Below are 17,684 nucleotides of genomic sequence, written 5' to 3'. Positions count from 1 at the left end.
CAATGTTTTTAATTTTCAGTCTGGCAGTCATAATATCTACTTTCTTGTTATCTTTGCAAACAGTTCTTTGAGCTCAAGGTTGCTTAGATCCAGTCCAAAGATTACTTTGCCCTGTTTTTAACATCCCAAAAGTTTCAGGCATCAGATGTGCCAGGAAGTTCTTCTGGGATGGCAGCTCCTGCTCCATTTTAAACTGGCTCTGTTTTTATTGTTTACAGTTTGCTTAGTGGTGTCACACAGGTCCCTTAGGCTCTATTCATTCACTTTTATTCTTTTTTTTTTTTCTTTTGGTTTCTCAGACATAATTTCCATTATGCTATCTTCAAGTTCTCTGATTCCTTCTTTTGCTTGTTCATATCTGCCTTTGAATCTCCCTAGTGAATTCTTCATTTGCTATTGTACTTTCCAGCTCCAGAATTCATATTTGGTTCCCTCTTAGGTTTTCTATTATTATTATTATTATTTTTTAAGATTTTATTGGGGAAGGGGAACAGGACTTTATTGGGGAACAGTGTGTACTTCCAGGACTTTTTTCCAAGTCAAGTTGTTATCCTTTCAATTTGTGGAGTTGTGGAGGGCGCAGCTCAGCTCCAGGTCCAGTTGCCGTTTCTAGTTGCAGGGGCGCAGCCCACCATCCCTTGCGGGAGTTGAACTGGCAAGCTTGTGGTTGAGAGCCCACTGGACCATGTGGGAATCGAACCGGAAGCCTTAGGAGTTAGGAGTGTGGCGCTTCAACCACCTGAGCCACCTAGCCGGCCCTTCTATCTCTTATTGATATGTCAATTTTGTTCACATGTTTTTCGTGTCCTGTTGTTTCAGGGACAGTTCCTGTTGCTCAATAGGCCATACTCTCCTGTTTCTTTGAATGTCTTGTGATTATTTTTCTTGAACACTAGACATTTGGATCTAATAACATAACTCTGGAAATCAGATTCTCCCCCTTCCCCAGGGTTTGCTGGGGGTTTCTTTGTTTTGTTTTTTGTATGTTCTCTCTCGGCCAAGGATCAGCCTGAGGTGTATAAGGTGAAAGTTTGAAAATCACAGGAAAAGACACATTGCCATTAATTCCCCTCACAATACCACCCTCACTTCGAACACACGTATCTCGTTGTTCTTGCCACTTTCTGAAGCAATTCTGGAAGTCCTCTTTCATTACTGTCTTTGCTTCATCGTGCATCATGACAAGGCTCTGCGTCACACATCACTTCTGATACAGCAATTTCTGTAGAATGAAAACGTTACGGTGTGTCCTCATCCGCTTTATTCACTGGATCTTGCACCATGTGACTTCGGGCTCTTCCCCACAGTCAAAACTACCATTTAAGGTAAACATTTTGAATTGATTCAGGACATTGAGGCAGACATGACAGCCCAACTAAAGACACAAAAGAGAACTTCCAGAACTGCTTTAGAAAGTAGCAAGAACGATGGGATAAGTATGTTTGAAGCGAGGGGGGTATTTTGAGAGGGATTAATGGCAATGTGTCTTTTACTGTAATAAATTTGTTAAATTTAAACATTTCACCATATTTTGTGGTCACACCTCGTAAACATAATGTCTCCTCAGGTTTTTTCTGAGCCATTCCCTGGGCGTGTGTGGTCACTTCCTAATTTCCCCTATATAAAGTTGGTTTTGAATGTTCTAGTCTTTAATATCTGGCTCCCAATGGGGAAAAAAGTGACAAATGAAGGGGGTAGAAAAGACCGGTCCTTTAACTTTCCTGGAAGTACTTGAGCCAGAGGGGGAGGGGCTGCTACAGTGCGTGGAGATGCACCGACAAGGGCTGCCCACCTCTTTGTCTGATCTCTGTGACCAGAAGCAGTAGTCAGTGATCAGAGCACAGAATCCTCAATATTTGGAGGACAGACTTTTTTTGCCCCTGTTGGCTCCTACATTCTGTGTACAAGCCACTGCAGGAACACGTGCACAGCTGCCTGCCTGGTGCTTCCTGCTCCACCGTCTTCCCACAACTCACCCAGGCACCTTTAAACCTTCCATCTATTGTTAATTCTCTGTATTGCAGTCTCTGGTGCCTACCTCTTAACCTTTTGGTCATTTCATTGGTTGCTGTGCATCAGTTTGGAGATTTCTAGAAAGTGAATTTTAGGGAGGCAATCCCAGTGGGACTGGGCCTCTAATTCGCCTGGTGAGTACTGTTGGGCCCAGTCAGCAGTGGCACCATCGTTGTGGGCGCGGTGACACAACTCTGTGACACAGTGACACAAACTCCAGCCTTTGTGCATTATCCTGGAGGCTGTTTGATACTGTTTGTGAGAAAATGAGTTGATAATTCAACTCCTGGGCCTGAGAGACCTGTAAATAATACCTTGAAACACGCGACTTGAGGGTGGCGTGCACTACCTCGAACCTTTGCTGAGGTCGTTGCCAATCAGGGGTTGTCAGGTAAGCCGCCGCAGGAGCCGCGTGGGTCCCAGGTGCTGCCAGCTGTTTGCCTCGTGCTTGCTCACTTCTGTGGCGCCTGTGCTGACTGTCCCCTCTGGCCCGTTTCAGAAGAGGCGGAGCACGGCGGCGCGGCGGCGGGGTCGCTGTCCCGGCGGAGGAAGGCGCTGGCGCTGCGCGAGGAGAACCCGCGCCGGCGCGCACACCTGCACATCGGCCTGCCGCGCGACTTCCGGCCGGTGTCCTCCATCATCGACGTGGACATCCTGCCCGAGACGCACCGCCGCGTGAGGCTGTACCGGCACGGCTGCCAGAAGCCGCTGGGCTTCTACATCCGCGACGGCACGAGCGTGCGCGTGGCGCCGCAGGGGCTGGAGAAGGTGCCGGGCATCTTCATCTCGCGCATGGTGCCCGGCGGCCTGGCCGAGAGCACCGGGCTGCTGGCCGTGGACGACGAGGTCCTGGAGGTGAACGGCATCGAGGTGGCCGGCAAGACGCTGGACCAGGTCACGGACATGATGATCGCCAACAGCCACAACCTCATCGTCACGGTCAAGCCCGCCAACCAGAGGAACAACGTGGTGCGCGGCGGCCGTGCGTCCTGCAGCTCGGGCCGCTCCTCGGACAGCGTGGCCAGTCGCCACAGCCTGCCGGCCGCCCCTGCGCCGCCCGGCCTGCTGCCCGAGGACATGGAGAGCGACGACGAGGCCGATGTCGTCCTCGAGGGCGAGCCCCGCCCGGTCCCCAGGCCGCCGCTGGCCAGCCCCGCGCGGCTCAACGGCGCGGGCCCGGCTCCCGGACTGCTCGGCCCGGGCCACGAGGGCGGCGCCCGCACCCAGCGGCTGCTCAGCTCCCTGCGCGCGCACCCCCGCCACAGCCTGGACCTGCCCCCGGGTGGCGTGGAGGAGCATGGCCCCGCAGTCACCCTGTAGGTCTGGCAGGTCGGCGGCAGGGACAGCTGCAACCATGTCACGCTCCTGTGGTGTTATTTATCCCTGCCTTTCTTCCACAGCCCTACTCGTTGTTAAAACTTTGGATGGAAAATGAAAATACTCCTTGTCTAGAGTTTCCCCACAGAGCCTAAAGGACACGCACGCGCGCACCAGGCCGGGCGCAGGTCCTAGGGCCTTTGCCAAGTGGAGGAAAGGATCTGACCCAAGCGCAGAAAAGACTACTTTGAAATTTTAAAAATACTGCATTTTTTAAATGAGGCTTTAAAATTACTTTTTAAGAAGAGTCAGTTCATGTTTCTAACCGATACCATGCACAAACGCCCCATCTGGCGGCCAGCGTTTGCACCCGGCTGCCTTCGGCCTTGCACAGACAGACCCTGCTGCCGGCTGGGCGCCCTGAGGAGCGAGGGTTCCCAGAAGGTAGAGACTGGCCTTAGGAGTAGGGACGCCCAAACCTGTGACAGGATGACAGTAGACGACGCACTTCACATGTTCCCACTCTTTATAGCCCTATTGCAAACAGCCAGGTGGGGGCTGAACTCCCAGATGGCTGGGAAAGGCGCGCTCTCTGGAAGGGGTGGTGGCAGAGGGACGCAGCCAGCTCTGCTGGGTCGGAAGGTAAAGCTCAGCATTACTGTTCGTGACCAAAAGCCGATATTGACTCCGAGATAAAAGTGTCTGTGTGACTCGATTGACTTTGAGGGCAATTTTTAAATGTTTCCACGTGTGGATGGGTCGGCCCACGGCACACTTCCAGGCCCACCATTGAAAGCTTAGCCATCAGGGTGGACAGGTTCTGTTACCTTTGTTTTTAAATATTGGCACATGGAACTTGATGATTTTTAACACATTAGATTCATTGTCACTTCTCGTTGATCTTCTAGCAGTATTTGCATACTGAGTAATTTTCAATGTTTATTCATGTTTATACCAATTAAATTTTATATGAAATGTATTTTGTTTGAATCCGATGTGGAGGCAAAAGTGTTACACTTATATTTTGAGAACTAAACTTTGACCAAATAAACCTTTCCTATGAACACAGGTAAAACTATTTTTCTAGGTGGCCTTTCTATGCAGCTGCTTCTCTGTGGTGCGGGGCCCCCTGCTGGTCAGTGGCAGAACTGTCCTGACTTCATGGGTGTCAGGCCGGTACCAGATGGGAACTGCCTTTCCATGTTTTCATTGTTTCCTGAATTTGTTAAGTGAAAAGCAAATTGTTTTACTTTTGTGCAGAAACTATTTATTGTTCATAAATAGCTTTTATTGAGTAGTCGTGGTTTCCTGCGCCTCTGTTTATTTTGTTATTTGAAAGCCAGGCTCTCTGTTTTGTTCCTAGCACAAGGAAAACCAAAGATGCTCCCTCTTTGAGGTCTGAGCTCACACTTCCAAATTTGCGAGCTCCAGAAACTGTACCAGCATCGTGTTGGGCACCACAGCAGTTGGAAGCTTTCTTTACTACTACAAGTATTACAGAAGCAGAATTCTAGTGCTAATTTACTATCACAGGGGAAATGTCCGTTTACTAAGTTATTGCTGGTTAATGAGTGTCTTATTGAATAACTGGGTCTGTTACCAAGAAGGAAAGTTATATTTCTTACCGTGCTTTAAGTTGTCGAGCAAATGTGAATAATTTTCTTAAAACAAGACAGGTTTGCTCAGATTTGTGCGCTATTATTCATAATTTTAGGATCATGAGCTGCTTGGAACACCTGCTTGAGTGTATTTTTCTACCCAGGTCTACACTTCTGCCATTTCTTTCATAAAACAAAGACAGAAGCAATGTTGTATTACATGGTAAAGTTTTCTTGGTTTTATATATCAAAGAATAAAGATGGTTGCTTTTAATGCCATTTTTCATTTGTGTCCTAAATAATGGAGAGACTGTCATTGCTAATGATTACAGGTCTGGATCGAGAGCCTGTAACACCAAGTGCCCTTCATGTGTCATCTTTTCTCACTTAATCCTCACACATTCTCCATGAGGCAAATAGTAATATCCCCACTTTACAGGTGAAAAAATGGGCCCAAACTCAACCATGTAGTAAGTCATTTTAAATGACCAAATTATAGTCATATTTGATGGGTGATAGATGTGTCTTGGGTTCTTTTTACCATGTTTCCCTGAAAGTAAGACCTATCCAGACCATCGGCTCTAATGTGTCTTTCAGAGCAAAAATTAATATAAGACCCAGTCTTATTTTAATATAAGACCTGATATAATATAATAATATAATAAAAATATCGGGTCTTACATTAATTTTTGCTCCAAAAGACGCATTAGAGCTGACGGTCCAGTCTTATTTTTGGGGAAACACGGTAGCTCCTTTTTAGAACCTTCTTTTGAACTCTTTTTGAAAAAGCTTTTCTGAATACTTACTATATAGCTCTTCCTAAATATACCCTGGTTTCCAAAATTAACACTCTGTCATTCTGAGTTTATTGCAGAGCTTCACGAGACACAACCAATAAATTACAATTTTATGGAGATTGCAGGGAGCGCCAAGAACTCCTGGAAGAATCAGGTACACGTAATGGGCTTTACGAGCATTTCATCACCCACTCAGTCCCCTCGATGACACTGAGCCGTATGCAGCCCTGTTCAGTTTCGAGTTGGGGAAACAGTAGCTGGACAGTGACCATCACAGTCGGATGAGACGGTGCTGGGCCAGGTGGTCAGGTACGGAAGCTGGATACCTGCTCTCAACTCTCCTGCTGCAGTGCTGCCACACTCAGAGGAGCCGGCCGTTCAGCGGCCGATGGGACTGTACACAAATCAGTAAGGTACTATCGTATCTCACAGTTTCACACAGAGCGGTCACAGACAGGGAGTGGGGTCTCACAGCAAGTTGCAAAGGCATTTGAAAAATGCTGATATTAAAAAAAATCCAGCTGAGCCACAATTTTTAGGTAAGTCTCTCAACAGAAGCTATTAAGTTCCTGTCACGTATCCATCAAATTTTTTTTTAAACTGACTCAAATATTAACCAAACATGGTAGAAATTCCCCTTTCTGATGCTTGCATAAAAAATAGCCCCTGGAATGGATGATGGCAGGTTTTTTTGTGGGTGAAAACTCCATAACAGGAGTTAGGACCGATTTTTTTGTAGCAGCACTAAAAATCAATCACAACAGTCTGAATAGGGCAGCTTACAAGTCAGGCTGAACTAGTAGCCCAGTCCTACATGCACAACAGTTTCTACAGGAAGTACATCCTCCTTAGCTGACTGCCAACTCAGCTCATCTTCCAGGAAGCTAAGCTGCTCGTCTAAGCTCAAGTACTTCCCATTTCACTCGGGCTGGCAGGCGCTCTCTCATCTTGACCCCAAATTGTGGATTCTGTCACAATCAGCCAGAGTGTCTGGCCCAGCACCCACAGAGGCTCGGAGTTAGCAATTCTGGGGATGGAACTTGAGGGTCATCAGTTCTAACGAGTTCACAGATGATATGGAATCACACTTTGAGAACCATTGGCTAATTCCCCTAAAAATATTGCCAAGAAAGTTACAGAATTTACCTCTGAGCTTGGACTTAAGGAATGCAGGGACCTGGCCCACAGGCAGATGGGCTGGCCAGCAGTCAACGTCTCCAGCTCCTTGGGATGCTGTGTGTAGGCGAGCAAGCATGCAAGGTGGTCCTCCCATAGAGGTTCTCTGTACCTATATAACCTTGCTGCTTCTCCGCCTGTGAGCAGAGCACTGCCCCTCTGGCCAGCCACCGCCGGAGACTCTCCCCACTCAGTAGGTCTCAATAAACCTATGTCCGTATGCAGCTACCTGGTGTGCTCTTTGGGCTGGTGGCATCTCAGGCACAAATCTTGGAACAACTCAGACTCTGAACAATGACCAAGGTTCCAGGATTTTCCTCTGGTCTACCAGGTACCCGTATTGAGACATGAGGTGATCTGCCTAAGTATTTCCTGATGTGCAGAAATGCAGTCTGTGAATCTTCTTATCCCCCCTGAATTCCACTCTTATCTGCCTCCATCAGCCTCCTAAGGATCTTACCCGGAAGACATCCTAAGTCTATATACACATCGCTTTTTCCCTCTTTCCTCACTTTCCTTGTTCTACTTTATCTTCGTAAAAAGAGAACTTTTGCCAGTGAGAATTTTTCATTACTGACCCACATTTCCAAGGAAAGGCATCAACTATTATGTTAATAAAAAGCAAACAAAGTGACTCAGCATTGGTCACCCCAGCCCAGGAAACAAGTGCCGTTTCCACACTCCCGCCCCAGTGAGCTTTGAAAGTAAACACATTATTTGTGACCTGAAGCCTCGTGACCTCAAGCTAACATGCCAGGGGAAGAATGCTTTTTTAACATGAGTTTCAACTTTGAAGCCCATCACACAGTCCACTAAATGAATGTGGTGCTTCATGGCCAAGGCGGTCCGAGGGTCCACCCTCAGCTCCAGACCAAGTTATATGGTCCGTGTGACAATCCCCTGAAGCCCAGAACCCAGTCGTCCCCACAGAGCCCCTGCAAGGCCCTGGAGGGAAGCCTGCAAACACTGCTTGGTGTCATCGGCTGCCATTTTGGTTCTTTCAGTTTGGTCTCCTAAACCAGCAAAGCTCTTTTTTCAGAGGTTACATTCTCTACCCTCTGTCCAGCTATTAATTATTTAGTGAGTGTGAGCACACACACGTTTCCATGGACCTTATGCTTCAAAAACATCACAACAGATGAGGACACCATGCAGTATGTCATTTGCCAATAATGACTATGTACAAAAACAACCGGAAGGAGGGTATTGTAAATCTTGACCGTTACTTTTCAAATGAGGAAATGAAAACACTGATGTTTCCAGGATTCCACAGTAGTTTCCATATGTGCTGACATCTAGTAGTTCACACTATGTGCTGACATCTAGTACTCTACCCATCAGCTTCCAGAAACGCAGTGTCTGTAAACACACTTCTGGCCAAAGAAACACACCCCCACCAGCCGTGAATTACTCTGAAGTGGCTATAAGCCTCCATTCTGTCTGACAGAATTGTCATCCAGCAGGAGTGACTTTGCATACGTGAAATGAAGGGCTGCTCCCTGTGAAGGGTCACTCAAATGGCTCTTTGAAAATACTGAAGGGCAGTTCCCTATTGTGGGACACTGACCCACAGGAAGGAGACAGTGACTTCTCTCCTCACCTTTCTCCTCACTTTCTCAGAGTCGTGATTCTCATGTGTGAAAGTATCTTAGAGAATGAATGCTGCTGCAGTGGGAACCGGAGCAGGAAGTCTCGTTGTGCCTACCAGTAGCCAAGCTGCCACGACCGGGCTGTGCCCCTGGCCACATCCCCCCAGGGCCCCTGCCACAGGAGTGGCTGTTGCCTGATTGAGAGCAACTTGGCAAAGGCTCCCAATGATGAACAGCTGTAGTTACTGTGAAATTTAGACAAAAATTAAGTGCCCTCCCTGTAACCACTGCACATTCTTGCTAGTCTGTCTCCTTCGGCTGCTATCCTCTCATTTCTTTGTCAACACCGCTCCTAAAATGCGGTGTCCCAGGCTGAACTCGGTACTGAACACGCCGTCTGGCTGGTCGGAGCCCAGGGAAGGCCACATTTACGGTCTGCACACAACATCGTGCCATGGCGGCCTGCAGCACCGGTGCCGGGAGCCACCAATCTGCGCACAGGCCACGCAAAGCCGTTTCCCCAGCCCTGCACTTGTACAGCTTGAAAGTTTTTAGACTATAAATTTAGATTCCAGTAGAAATTAACATCAAAGAACATGAGTGCATTAAACAACACAGTAACTAAGGATGCATTCCGAGGTCCTAGTGCCCTACTGCTCCCTAACTCAGAAAGCACACCGGCTAGTGAGCAACGTCTTACTAGACACAAGCAGAGGCCAGCGTTGTCCACACTGGTAGGCGGCAAGTGACTTCAGGGCCCACCAACCACACTGAGCACCGCCGGGCCGTGGGCCTGGACCCTGTACAAGGGTACACTGTCCCTGTGACAGGACGACAGGTCACCTGGCAGAGGGACGGCTGCGCCTGCTACCTGGCATGGTGGCGTGACTACAGGGAAACTAGCACCACCATAAGTTGCTGGTGGTTCGCCCCCACCCCGCCAGTGCCCTGTGGTGCTGAGGTGGGAGTGCCAGCTGCAGCTGCTGAGTCCCAGGACACTGGCTCTCCTGAGGGTTGTGCCAGGAGGAACGGAGGGTCCAACCTCTTGCCTCAGCATCCTGCCTCTGGGCAGGAGCTCCAGCCATCACCTGTCATTCCAGCAGCCCTGGGGGGTATCTGCCTCAATCTCTTTCCTCTGTGGATCCCAAAACCAATGCAGTCAGTTCTCCCCATTGAATTTCCTTCATCTGAGACATATGGCGGTTTTCATTTTCCTAACTGGACCCTGATTGACAGATGAACACGTGGGCAACCCGGAGTTGGAAGTGAGGAGAAGAGCGTGGGGGCGTGGGAGAGTGTAGACGCATGACATTGGTGGGGGGGGGGGTGCATGCACAGAAGCAGGGCATACCACAGGGGCTGGCAATTCCTGGCACCCCCTTAGAGTGCCCACCCTACTCTGAGCTGAGGGAGGAAATGGTGCTGGAGTGGGGAGCATTGTTGTCCCGGGATAGAGGCCTTCGCTTTCACATTGCAGCTGTTTTTCCAGCTTCATTTTGGTCATAATAACAGCTCACACCGTCAGAAACCCGCATGGACAGTGTGACCCTCACAGGACCTGTGAGGAAGGTGGGAGACACGCTCTGGCTCAGCTGCTTGGCTGCCTGCGGCCGACAGACCGAACCAAGGCTCCCAGACTCCAGGTTCACATCCTGCTCCTACGCAGAGATGGCACCAGCTGGCGCCCTAAGAGAAGTGCTCCCTGCCCCAGCTCCCGCACAGCCTCTCCAGGTGTCCAGCAGGGCCTGGACGCCAGGAGAAATGAGAACCAGCACCCACCAGATGTCCCCACCAGGCTTCCTAGCCCTGACGCACTTCCCACGTACACTCTGCTCGTCCCCTTGTCACGTGCAGCCACCCAGTTACCCACAGAGAACTTCGGAAAGTGTGACCCACAGAAATAGGACCCTGAGGAAGATGTGGGCATCTGGACATTTCAACACGAGCAGACCATGAAGCATGGACCCATAAAGGCGCAAAGGCCATAGCAGTGGTTGTCAGGAAACAGGCTGACAGACTTTCCTTTCTAACTCTTTGAGATTTTCAGAAAAATGCAAGCAACTAACTCTGTAAGCAGAAAAATATAGATTCTTCCATTTTGAAACAGTAAAAATGGGGCAAATGAGGGTGATAGAGATAAACCCTGAGACTGCCAGGCGATACAGGGACTGACGAGTGTCATAAGGTCTCGAAACCTCCAGAAGTTTCCAGCAGACAATACGGTCGTGTGGTGTTTTTAACCTTAATTTTGTTGTGACTATAAAGCTCATAGATGCTCCTTCTGAAATTATGAAAACTATGAGGTGTATGAAGAAGAGAAACGCCCACAATACCTTCCTACAAGGTGATCACTGCTGCAGGTTAGGTTCCTGCTTCGAAGACGTGGGACAGTAATGCAAACACACCAGATGAATAGACACCGTGACCATGCATCTCACTTTCTCAAGGAACTTATCACAGGGATTTTCCCATTGCCATAAAAATTCTTCCAAAACTGTATTTGTAACAGCTGAAAGTAAAATATGGATATACCTAAGTTAAATTTGGCATTTTCATGATGGATAACGGGTTTTTTAGAGTATTCATATTACAAAAAGCACAAGCTTTATGCATAAATCTGGGGTTAGATTTCTGGTTATTTCCTTAGGAAATAGTCTTAAGATTGAAATCACTGAATCAAGGGCTAGGGATATTTTTGAAATTCTTTCTTCTTTTTGAAACAATCTCACAGAGAAGTACAGTCAAACGCTTCAGAATATGCTGTCAGACCAAGGCCCCAGGACCCTCAGTTACACTGTTGCTACGAACAAGGGCAGCTGTCCCAGCCAGAAGCAGACCAGCAGACTCCAAGCTCACCTGTTCCCAAAAACCCTCATCTACAGGTGCTCGGGGACAGTGTCCTGAGCGAGACCTGCAGACTAGCTGTATGGCTGCTTCATCCACACAGACCCACAGACGAGAGCCACAGCCAGGCCGAAGGGCGGTTAAGACTCAGAGTCACCAAACCCACGGCGACCGCAGTCAGGAAGGACCCAGAGTCCTGTGAAAAGCCTGTCTACTCTCCCCAGAGCCATCCCGCTCCCTGCTACCCCACACACACTGCCTGGATCAGGGCTGGGCGTTCCCACCGGGCATCAACCCATTTACTCCTACTGCACCCCCAGCATAAGGGGGGGCTTGCACGCAGTGGGACCAGTGGACAGATGGAAAACACATCACGAGGGTCACAATTTCAGGACAGAGGCAGGACCTGTGGTTCTGCAGGGGCCAGGGCCCAGCCAGCAGCTGCATCAGTGTTTTTGTCAACAATTATTAAACATGTGTCTAGACAGAAAGCAGTATGTTTGATGTCCTCTTGCCCTTTGCCTGTTCCAGGGCCATCTCCACACCCCCAGCCGGCCCCCGTGGGCAAGGGCAGGGGTGGGCATGGGGGCGTCCCCACCTCCATGGACATCCTGCGGCCTTTGTGGGTTGCTAAATGTAAGCAGAGCGGGAGGAGAACAGTTCAAGGGCTCTTTCATGAGGCCCTTTGGCAGGAGGACTGGCTCTGCATGGCGCTGCGTTATGCTTCCTTGCACTCGAGTTTCAAAGGTGATAAAGACATTGGATCATCTGTTGACCCTAGAACTCGGCTTTCTGTGCTGCTGCTTGAACTGCAAGCGTGAAACTTCTGCAGTCAAGCAGCAGTGACCGCCCCAGCTCCATGAACACTGATTTAGTGGGTCAACTGGTGACACTGTTGGATGACACAGCACTTATATCTTTTTAGAGAACTAAGTAAATACACATTCATTTTATAAAATTTGTAAAACACAGAAAAACAAGAGAATGACTCCTGGCCTCCCTGCTGTGTGGCCTGGGGCCTGCCTGCCCATGATATTTTGAGAACTAAACTTTGACCAAATAAACCTTTCCTATGAACACAGGTCATGCTCCTGTGACACAGTCCCCTCGTGGCTGAGCCACACTGGGGCCTGGGCATTCAGAGCGTTAACTGAAAGCAAGTGAGCACAACGGTTCACAGCGTGTTCACACAGCAGCTTTCCCAAAGGCCAGGATGTGGAAGAAACCCAAGTGTACAGGCACAGGTAGGTGGAGAAGCTGGTGTGTTCCATCCACACAGTGGAATATTACTCGGCCTGAAGGAAGAAGGAAATCCTGGTGCTGCTGCGTGGACGAAGCTGGAGGACCTTGTGCTAAGTGACAGAACCCAGGCACAAAAGGACAAATGCTGTGCGATTCCACGTATGTGAGGTCTACAGCCATCAACATCATAGACACAGGAAGTAGCTGGCGGTGCCAGAGGCTGGCGGCAGGGCGAGGGACTATTTAATGGGGGCAGAGTTACAATTTGTGACGACAGAAAGTTCTGGAGGTGATGGTGACGGCTGCACACACTGAACGCACTTAATGCTACTGAACTGGACACCTCAGTGGTTACGATGGCCAATTTTATGCTATGTGTATTCTACCACAAAAAAAAAAAATTGGGGAAAAAGTAAATGAGTCCAAACATCCAGCTGTAAGCACTCTGGAAATACATTTTAGATTCCTACCTGATTTGTTCTTTGAGGTCCCTCCCTCTGCTCAGGGTGCCGTGCACAATCATTGCTTTGCACACAGCTGCCCTGTGGTCTGATAACCCTCAGCACCCAGGTCACGTGGGGCACAGTCCGTGTGGGGTCTGTGTTTAAATGGACCCTAAAGCCGACACACCCAGCCTTGATGTTCACGGTCACAGGCAGACATGGCTTACGGCGCTTCGCGTGAGCACACTTCGCAGATGTTGCGTTTTTCACCAACTGATGGCAAGACCCTCCACCAGCAAACAAAGATCTCACTGTGTCCCAAGGTCTGGACAAGAACCGGGACAGCTCTGAGGCTACCCCGGATTTACTTCTCGCCTGCATCCCAGCCAGTCCTTAGTTGCAAGAAACACAAATGACTCGTTGATCTGAGCGAATGTTGCAATGGGAACGGTGAGGGCAGTCGGGTCAAGAAAGCGCAAATGTGGACATCGTGTTTTCTGACCCGATGTGAAACCAGTCCCCAAAGGAGAGACAGAGCAAACACCGCCCCTTCCACAGAGACGGGCCCAGGCACCACTCACCAGCTGGGGTTTGGAGCCAGGGACACTGGCACGGGGCAGGGGCGGCACCACCTACCTGGGCAGAGCGGCCAGACGTCGCAGAGCCACGTTCCCGGCTTCCAGAAGCACTGGAGGGCAGGGCAGGCAGGCTCAGAGGCTGTGTCCCCACAGCGTCACTGGGGTCCTCACACAGGACCCTGCCCTGACTCCTGCCCGTTTCCTTTCTAAGCAGCTGAGAAAACCCTGGGCTGCGCCTGCTGCGGTCTGTAGCTGTGGACGCTGGCTGATGTGCGACAGCAGCCGGAATCATCTGGGCTTCAGGACTGCCCGGCTTTCCAAGCACCTCTCTCCAAATCTCCTTATCTCGTGTTGGCTTTAATTGTCTTCTACAGGATCTTCTGCATGTCCCAGGTTGAAAGGCTGTCGGAGAATGTGAAAGCCAGCACGAGCGGAGCCTCTGGTGGGGCCACAGCCACCCGTGGCAGCCCGTCACCACTCCCGACACCAGCTGCCCTCCGGCCGGGATGCCCTTGGGCTCTGGATTGGTGGCATTTAAGCCATTGTGGCTGCCTACCCCTTCCCTCTCACTGGGGAAGTGCTCACCGCACAGCTGAAACCCTCCCTCTTCCTTAAAGACTTGTGTTTGCCATCATGTAGACGGGAAGCCAGTCAGTCCTCCGCCTTCAAGTTGGGTCTGGCTTCTCAGAGCCCCTGCGCTACGCCCAACGCCATTTAACCACCTGGGCAGGTTTGCACGTCTGCCCCTCCCAAGGGATCGACTGGAATGAGATTCAGGTGAGCAGACTGGGTAAACCAGACGAACGCAGACTCCCATAGGCCACGTTCTGTTGAAACGCCAGGAATCACACCTGCTTCTCATTGCAGCTCTCAAAACTTGCCTTTAAGGAAGGCTCACTGACCACCCTATGTGGCAGGAGCATGAGTGCCCCACACCCACCTGCGTGAGGAAGCCCAGGCGGAGCTTAGGAAGGAAAGCTGATGGTCAAGGGGCAGACCTGTTCATCAGTGTGGGGCACTGCGGGCACCAGGCCCCGCTGCGTCCGCCATCAGCCGGTGTCACGGCGAGTGAATGACTGAAGGAAAGGGAGAAGTGACAGCACGGGGGATACTCGTGGGCATGAGTGGCCGTCACCATCTACCGTCCCACACCTAGCTAGGCGACCTGCATGTCACAGACATGGCTTGATTGTGTGCACTTTGCAGTTAACACACGTCAGGAAGCCAGTCGGCTGGGGCTTCAGGGCTCCTTTCAGGTTTTACAAGTGGCGGAAATAGAAACAAGGAAAAACGAGTTAATCACACTGAATTCACGGTTACTTCCATTAAGCAACTTCTATCAACTTAAAAACATAAGTATTTCACGTGACAATAGATTTGCTATTCAAGTTATCAAGTTAATAACCAATGGTACTCTTCTCAAAGCTTTTTAAAAAAAATTATGCATAAATTAACTTCACAAATATAGTTAATCTAAACTAAGGTTTCTTTTTACAGCCCAAACCTTTCGACATGAGTCTCGAAGACCCGACTAGAGCTGATGAGTTTGTGGATATGTTAGATACGGTGTTTGGTGTTTATCCCAAACATCGTCGTGATTTAAACACTACCATGGAGTCATATATTTGGATTTTTAACTATGCTATACACATATTCAGATGCCAACTGAATTTGCAACAACAGAAAAAAAATCTATTTGATCTATTTCCTGTCTTTTCATTTCAGGTTATAATTTTGTAATGAGCACCTGACAAGGGATCAAATGTTAGAATTAAAGGTTTAGGGCAGTCCATGCTTTCGGCCAATAGCAACTTCACAACAGCTCACATGTGGGAACTAGTGAAATGAGGACAAAACGGGGGAGGGGCTGAAGCAACAGAAACAGACCCAAGTCACACATGCTTGTGTGCACACTGCAGCCTCCAGTGAGGAGGGATTCAGTCATTTGAACCCTTTGGTGCAACACTAATGACTAAATTTGACAAATTTGAGAAACTTGGACTATGTAATGCAGTAATGAAGGCCACAGTTACCCCAAATTTTGTGCAGGCAGAGCTTGGGGATCCTGCGCTGTGGTTTCAGACCCCGAGAAAGCGACTTTGGCAGAAGAGTCACACGAATGTCTTGGTTTCCCAGAACACACAGCAGTTACGTTTACACTGTGCTGTAGTCTATCACGTGTGCAATAAGCATTATGGTTCTTAAAAAGTACATACCTTAGTTAACAATGCCGCATTGCTAAAACCGTCAGCTGAGCCTCCGCCAGTCGTCACCTTTCTGCTGGTGGAGGGTCTCGTCTCCATGTTGAAACCGCATCTGAGAAGCACGACCAAGAGAAGCCCAGTAGGCACAGCAGCCTCACCCTCCTTTCAGCTTTTAGAGTTGTGGTGACTCTGCACATCTTGTAAATTAAAGCCACTGACATGAGGCAGATGCGAGCTCGGCAAACTTGAGGCTTTGATACATTCTGAAATCAGATTCACGTGAACGGTTGACACCAGTCGATTCACAAGGAAGGTGTTCAACAGCTGAAGTGAAGCAACTCGCCCTGTTTTATTGGGTCTCAAGCTGCCCTTTGTATTTTTTTTTAAATAAATTTTATTGGGGAATATTGAGGAACAATGTGTTCCTCCAGGGCCCATCAACTACAAGTTGTCCTTTAATCTAGTTGTGGAGGGCGCAGTTCAGCTCCAAGTCCAGTCGCCGTTTTCAATCTTTAGTTGCGAGAATTGAACCGGCAACCTTGTTGTTGAGAGCTCGCGCTCTAACCAACCGACTGAGCCATCCGGCCGCCCCCTGCCCTCTGTATTTTTATTAGCATCTTTCTACCCCTGGACATGTCATCTAATTCGGAATCAGCTTTGAGAGGCAGACAAATGTATAGAGCACATTCCAGGGAAATTTGGTCCAAAGATATTTTATTGCTTTAGCAAGAAAGGTCAGCAGCATTTTCTGTATGGTGAACTTTTTATAAAATAATTTTGCTGATAATTTTAAGAGGGTGCACACAAATTGTGTTTTACTTCAATGAGAAACAGGGCGCTTACATAATCTCCAAAGCCTTCCACACAGTTACAAAGGGGAGAGGAGCGGCCCGGTAGACACCACAGCCACTAGTGACCCAGGCAAACCTCGGCCACAGACACAGTAGCAGCATTGCATCCCAGGGCATTTCAAAACTCCCTGCATCACTTATTGCAAGCTGTCTCACCGGTGTACCTAGTCATTCTATTTAGTTACTCAAAAGTATTTATAAAATCTACACAAAATTAGTTTTTTAAAAATAACCCCAAATGACCTCCTCTGTAAAATGCAGTTTCTTTAAAATGATCTCTTAGGAGTTTCCCCATTGTTTTCAGAAGTCATCTTCCACAAGAGAACAGCAAACCATGGATGAGAAGACCTTAACTCAAAATCTGCCTGAAAACTCTTCCCAGCATTCATAGGGAAATTGTCTTCAGATAAACTACTGACCCCATTTAAGCCTTATTATTATTAAATTGCAACCAGTATTCCATTTTCTCTAGTTCACCTTTAGGTAAATGGTAAATTATTTAACATTAAACTGTCCATTTTGAGAATTATAAACGTAAGGAACTAATTTCTGAAAAAATACATTCATTCAACTAATTCTGAATTTGTATTTGAAAGTATGACCACACAATTTTAGTTTATTCATAGTAAATATGTCTATACGGTTCCTGAAGTTTGGTTTACAATTTTAACATTAATAACATTAATATTTTTATTGGAACTCTTCCCTTCTAAAAGGATGTTACGTATTTTTGGTTTAAAGGTAAACAATAACAGTGCTGATGATTTTTTGTTTTGGTTGGAGAAAACGTAGTTTAATCAAAGGCAAAGCCGATTTCTGCAGCTGCAGCTCTTGCACAGACCAAAACAAAACAAAGCCCAACAGAAAGCTGACTACACAAAACCTGTTTCTGACGGATCCTCCTGTCCCTCGTACTCTGAGGATGAGGGGAGGAGTCCCTTTATCCTCCCAACACAGAATTCCCACGCAGAAATGGGGTTGCGGATGGACCTGGGAGCTTCTGAGTGTGAGATGGGAACCTGGGTAGCTGGT

General features: G+C 48.5%; 1 protein-coding gene across 1 annotated transcript in view; it reads left to right on the top strand.

Moving 5' to 3' along the window:
* The window catches only part of PARD6G (par-6 family cell polarity regulator gamma), a 54,600-nt gene extending 49,399 nt beyond the window's left edge, over nucleotides 1-5,201 (top strand). The window contains exon 3 of the mRNA XM_033087800.1: nucleotides 2,513-5,201. Within this exon, the coding sequence (XP_032943691.1) occupies nucleotides 2,513-3,333 (821 nt within the window). The 3' untranslated portion in view covers nucleotides 3,334-5,201. The remainder of the gene's footprint in view (nucleotides 1-2,512) is intronic.
* Nucleotides 5,202-17,684: the final 12,483 nt, after the last annotated feature.

The sequence above is a fragment of the Rhinolophus ferrumequinum genome, chromosome 19, assembly GCF_004115265.2.
Source record: "Rhinolophus ferrumequinum isolate MPI-CBG mRhiFer1 chromosome 19, mRhiFer1_v1.p, whole genome shotgun sequence".
Classification (NCBI taxonomy): Eukaryota; Metazoa; Chordata; class Mammalia; order Chiroptera; family Rhinolophidae; genus Rhinolophus; species Rhinolophus ferrumequinum.
This window is presented reverse-complemented; position numbering and strand designations above follow the sequence as displayed.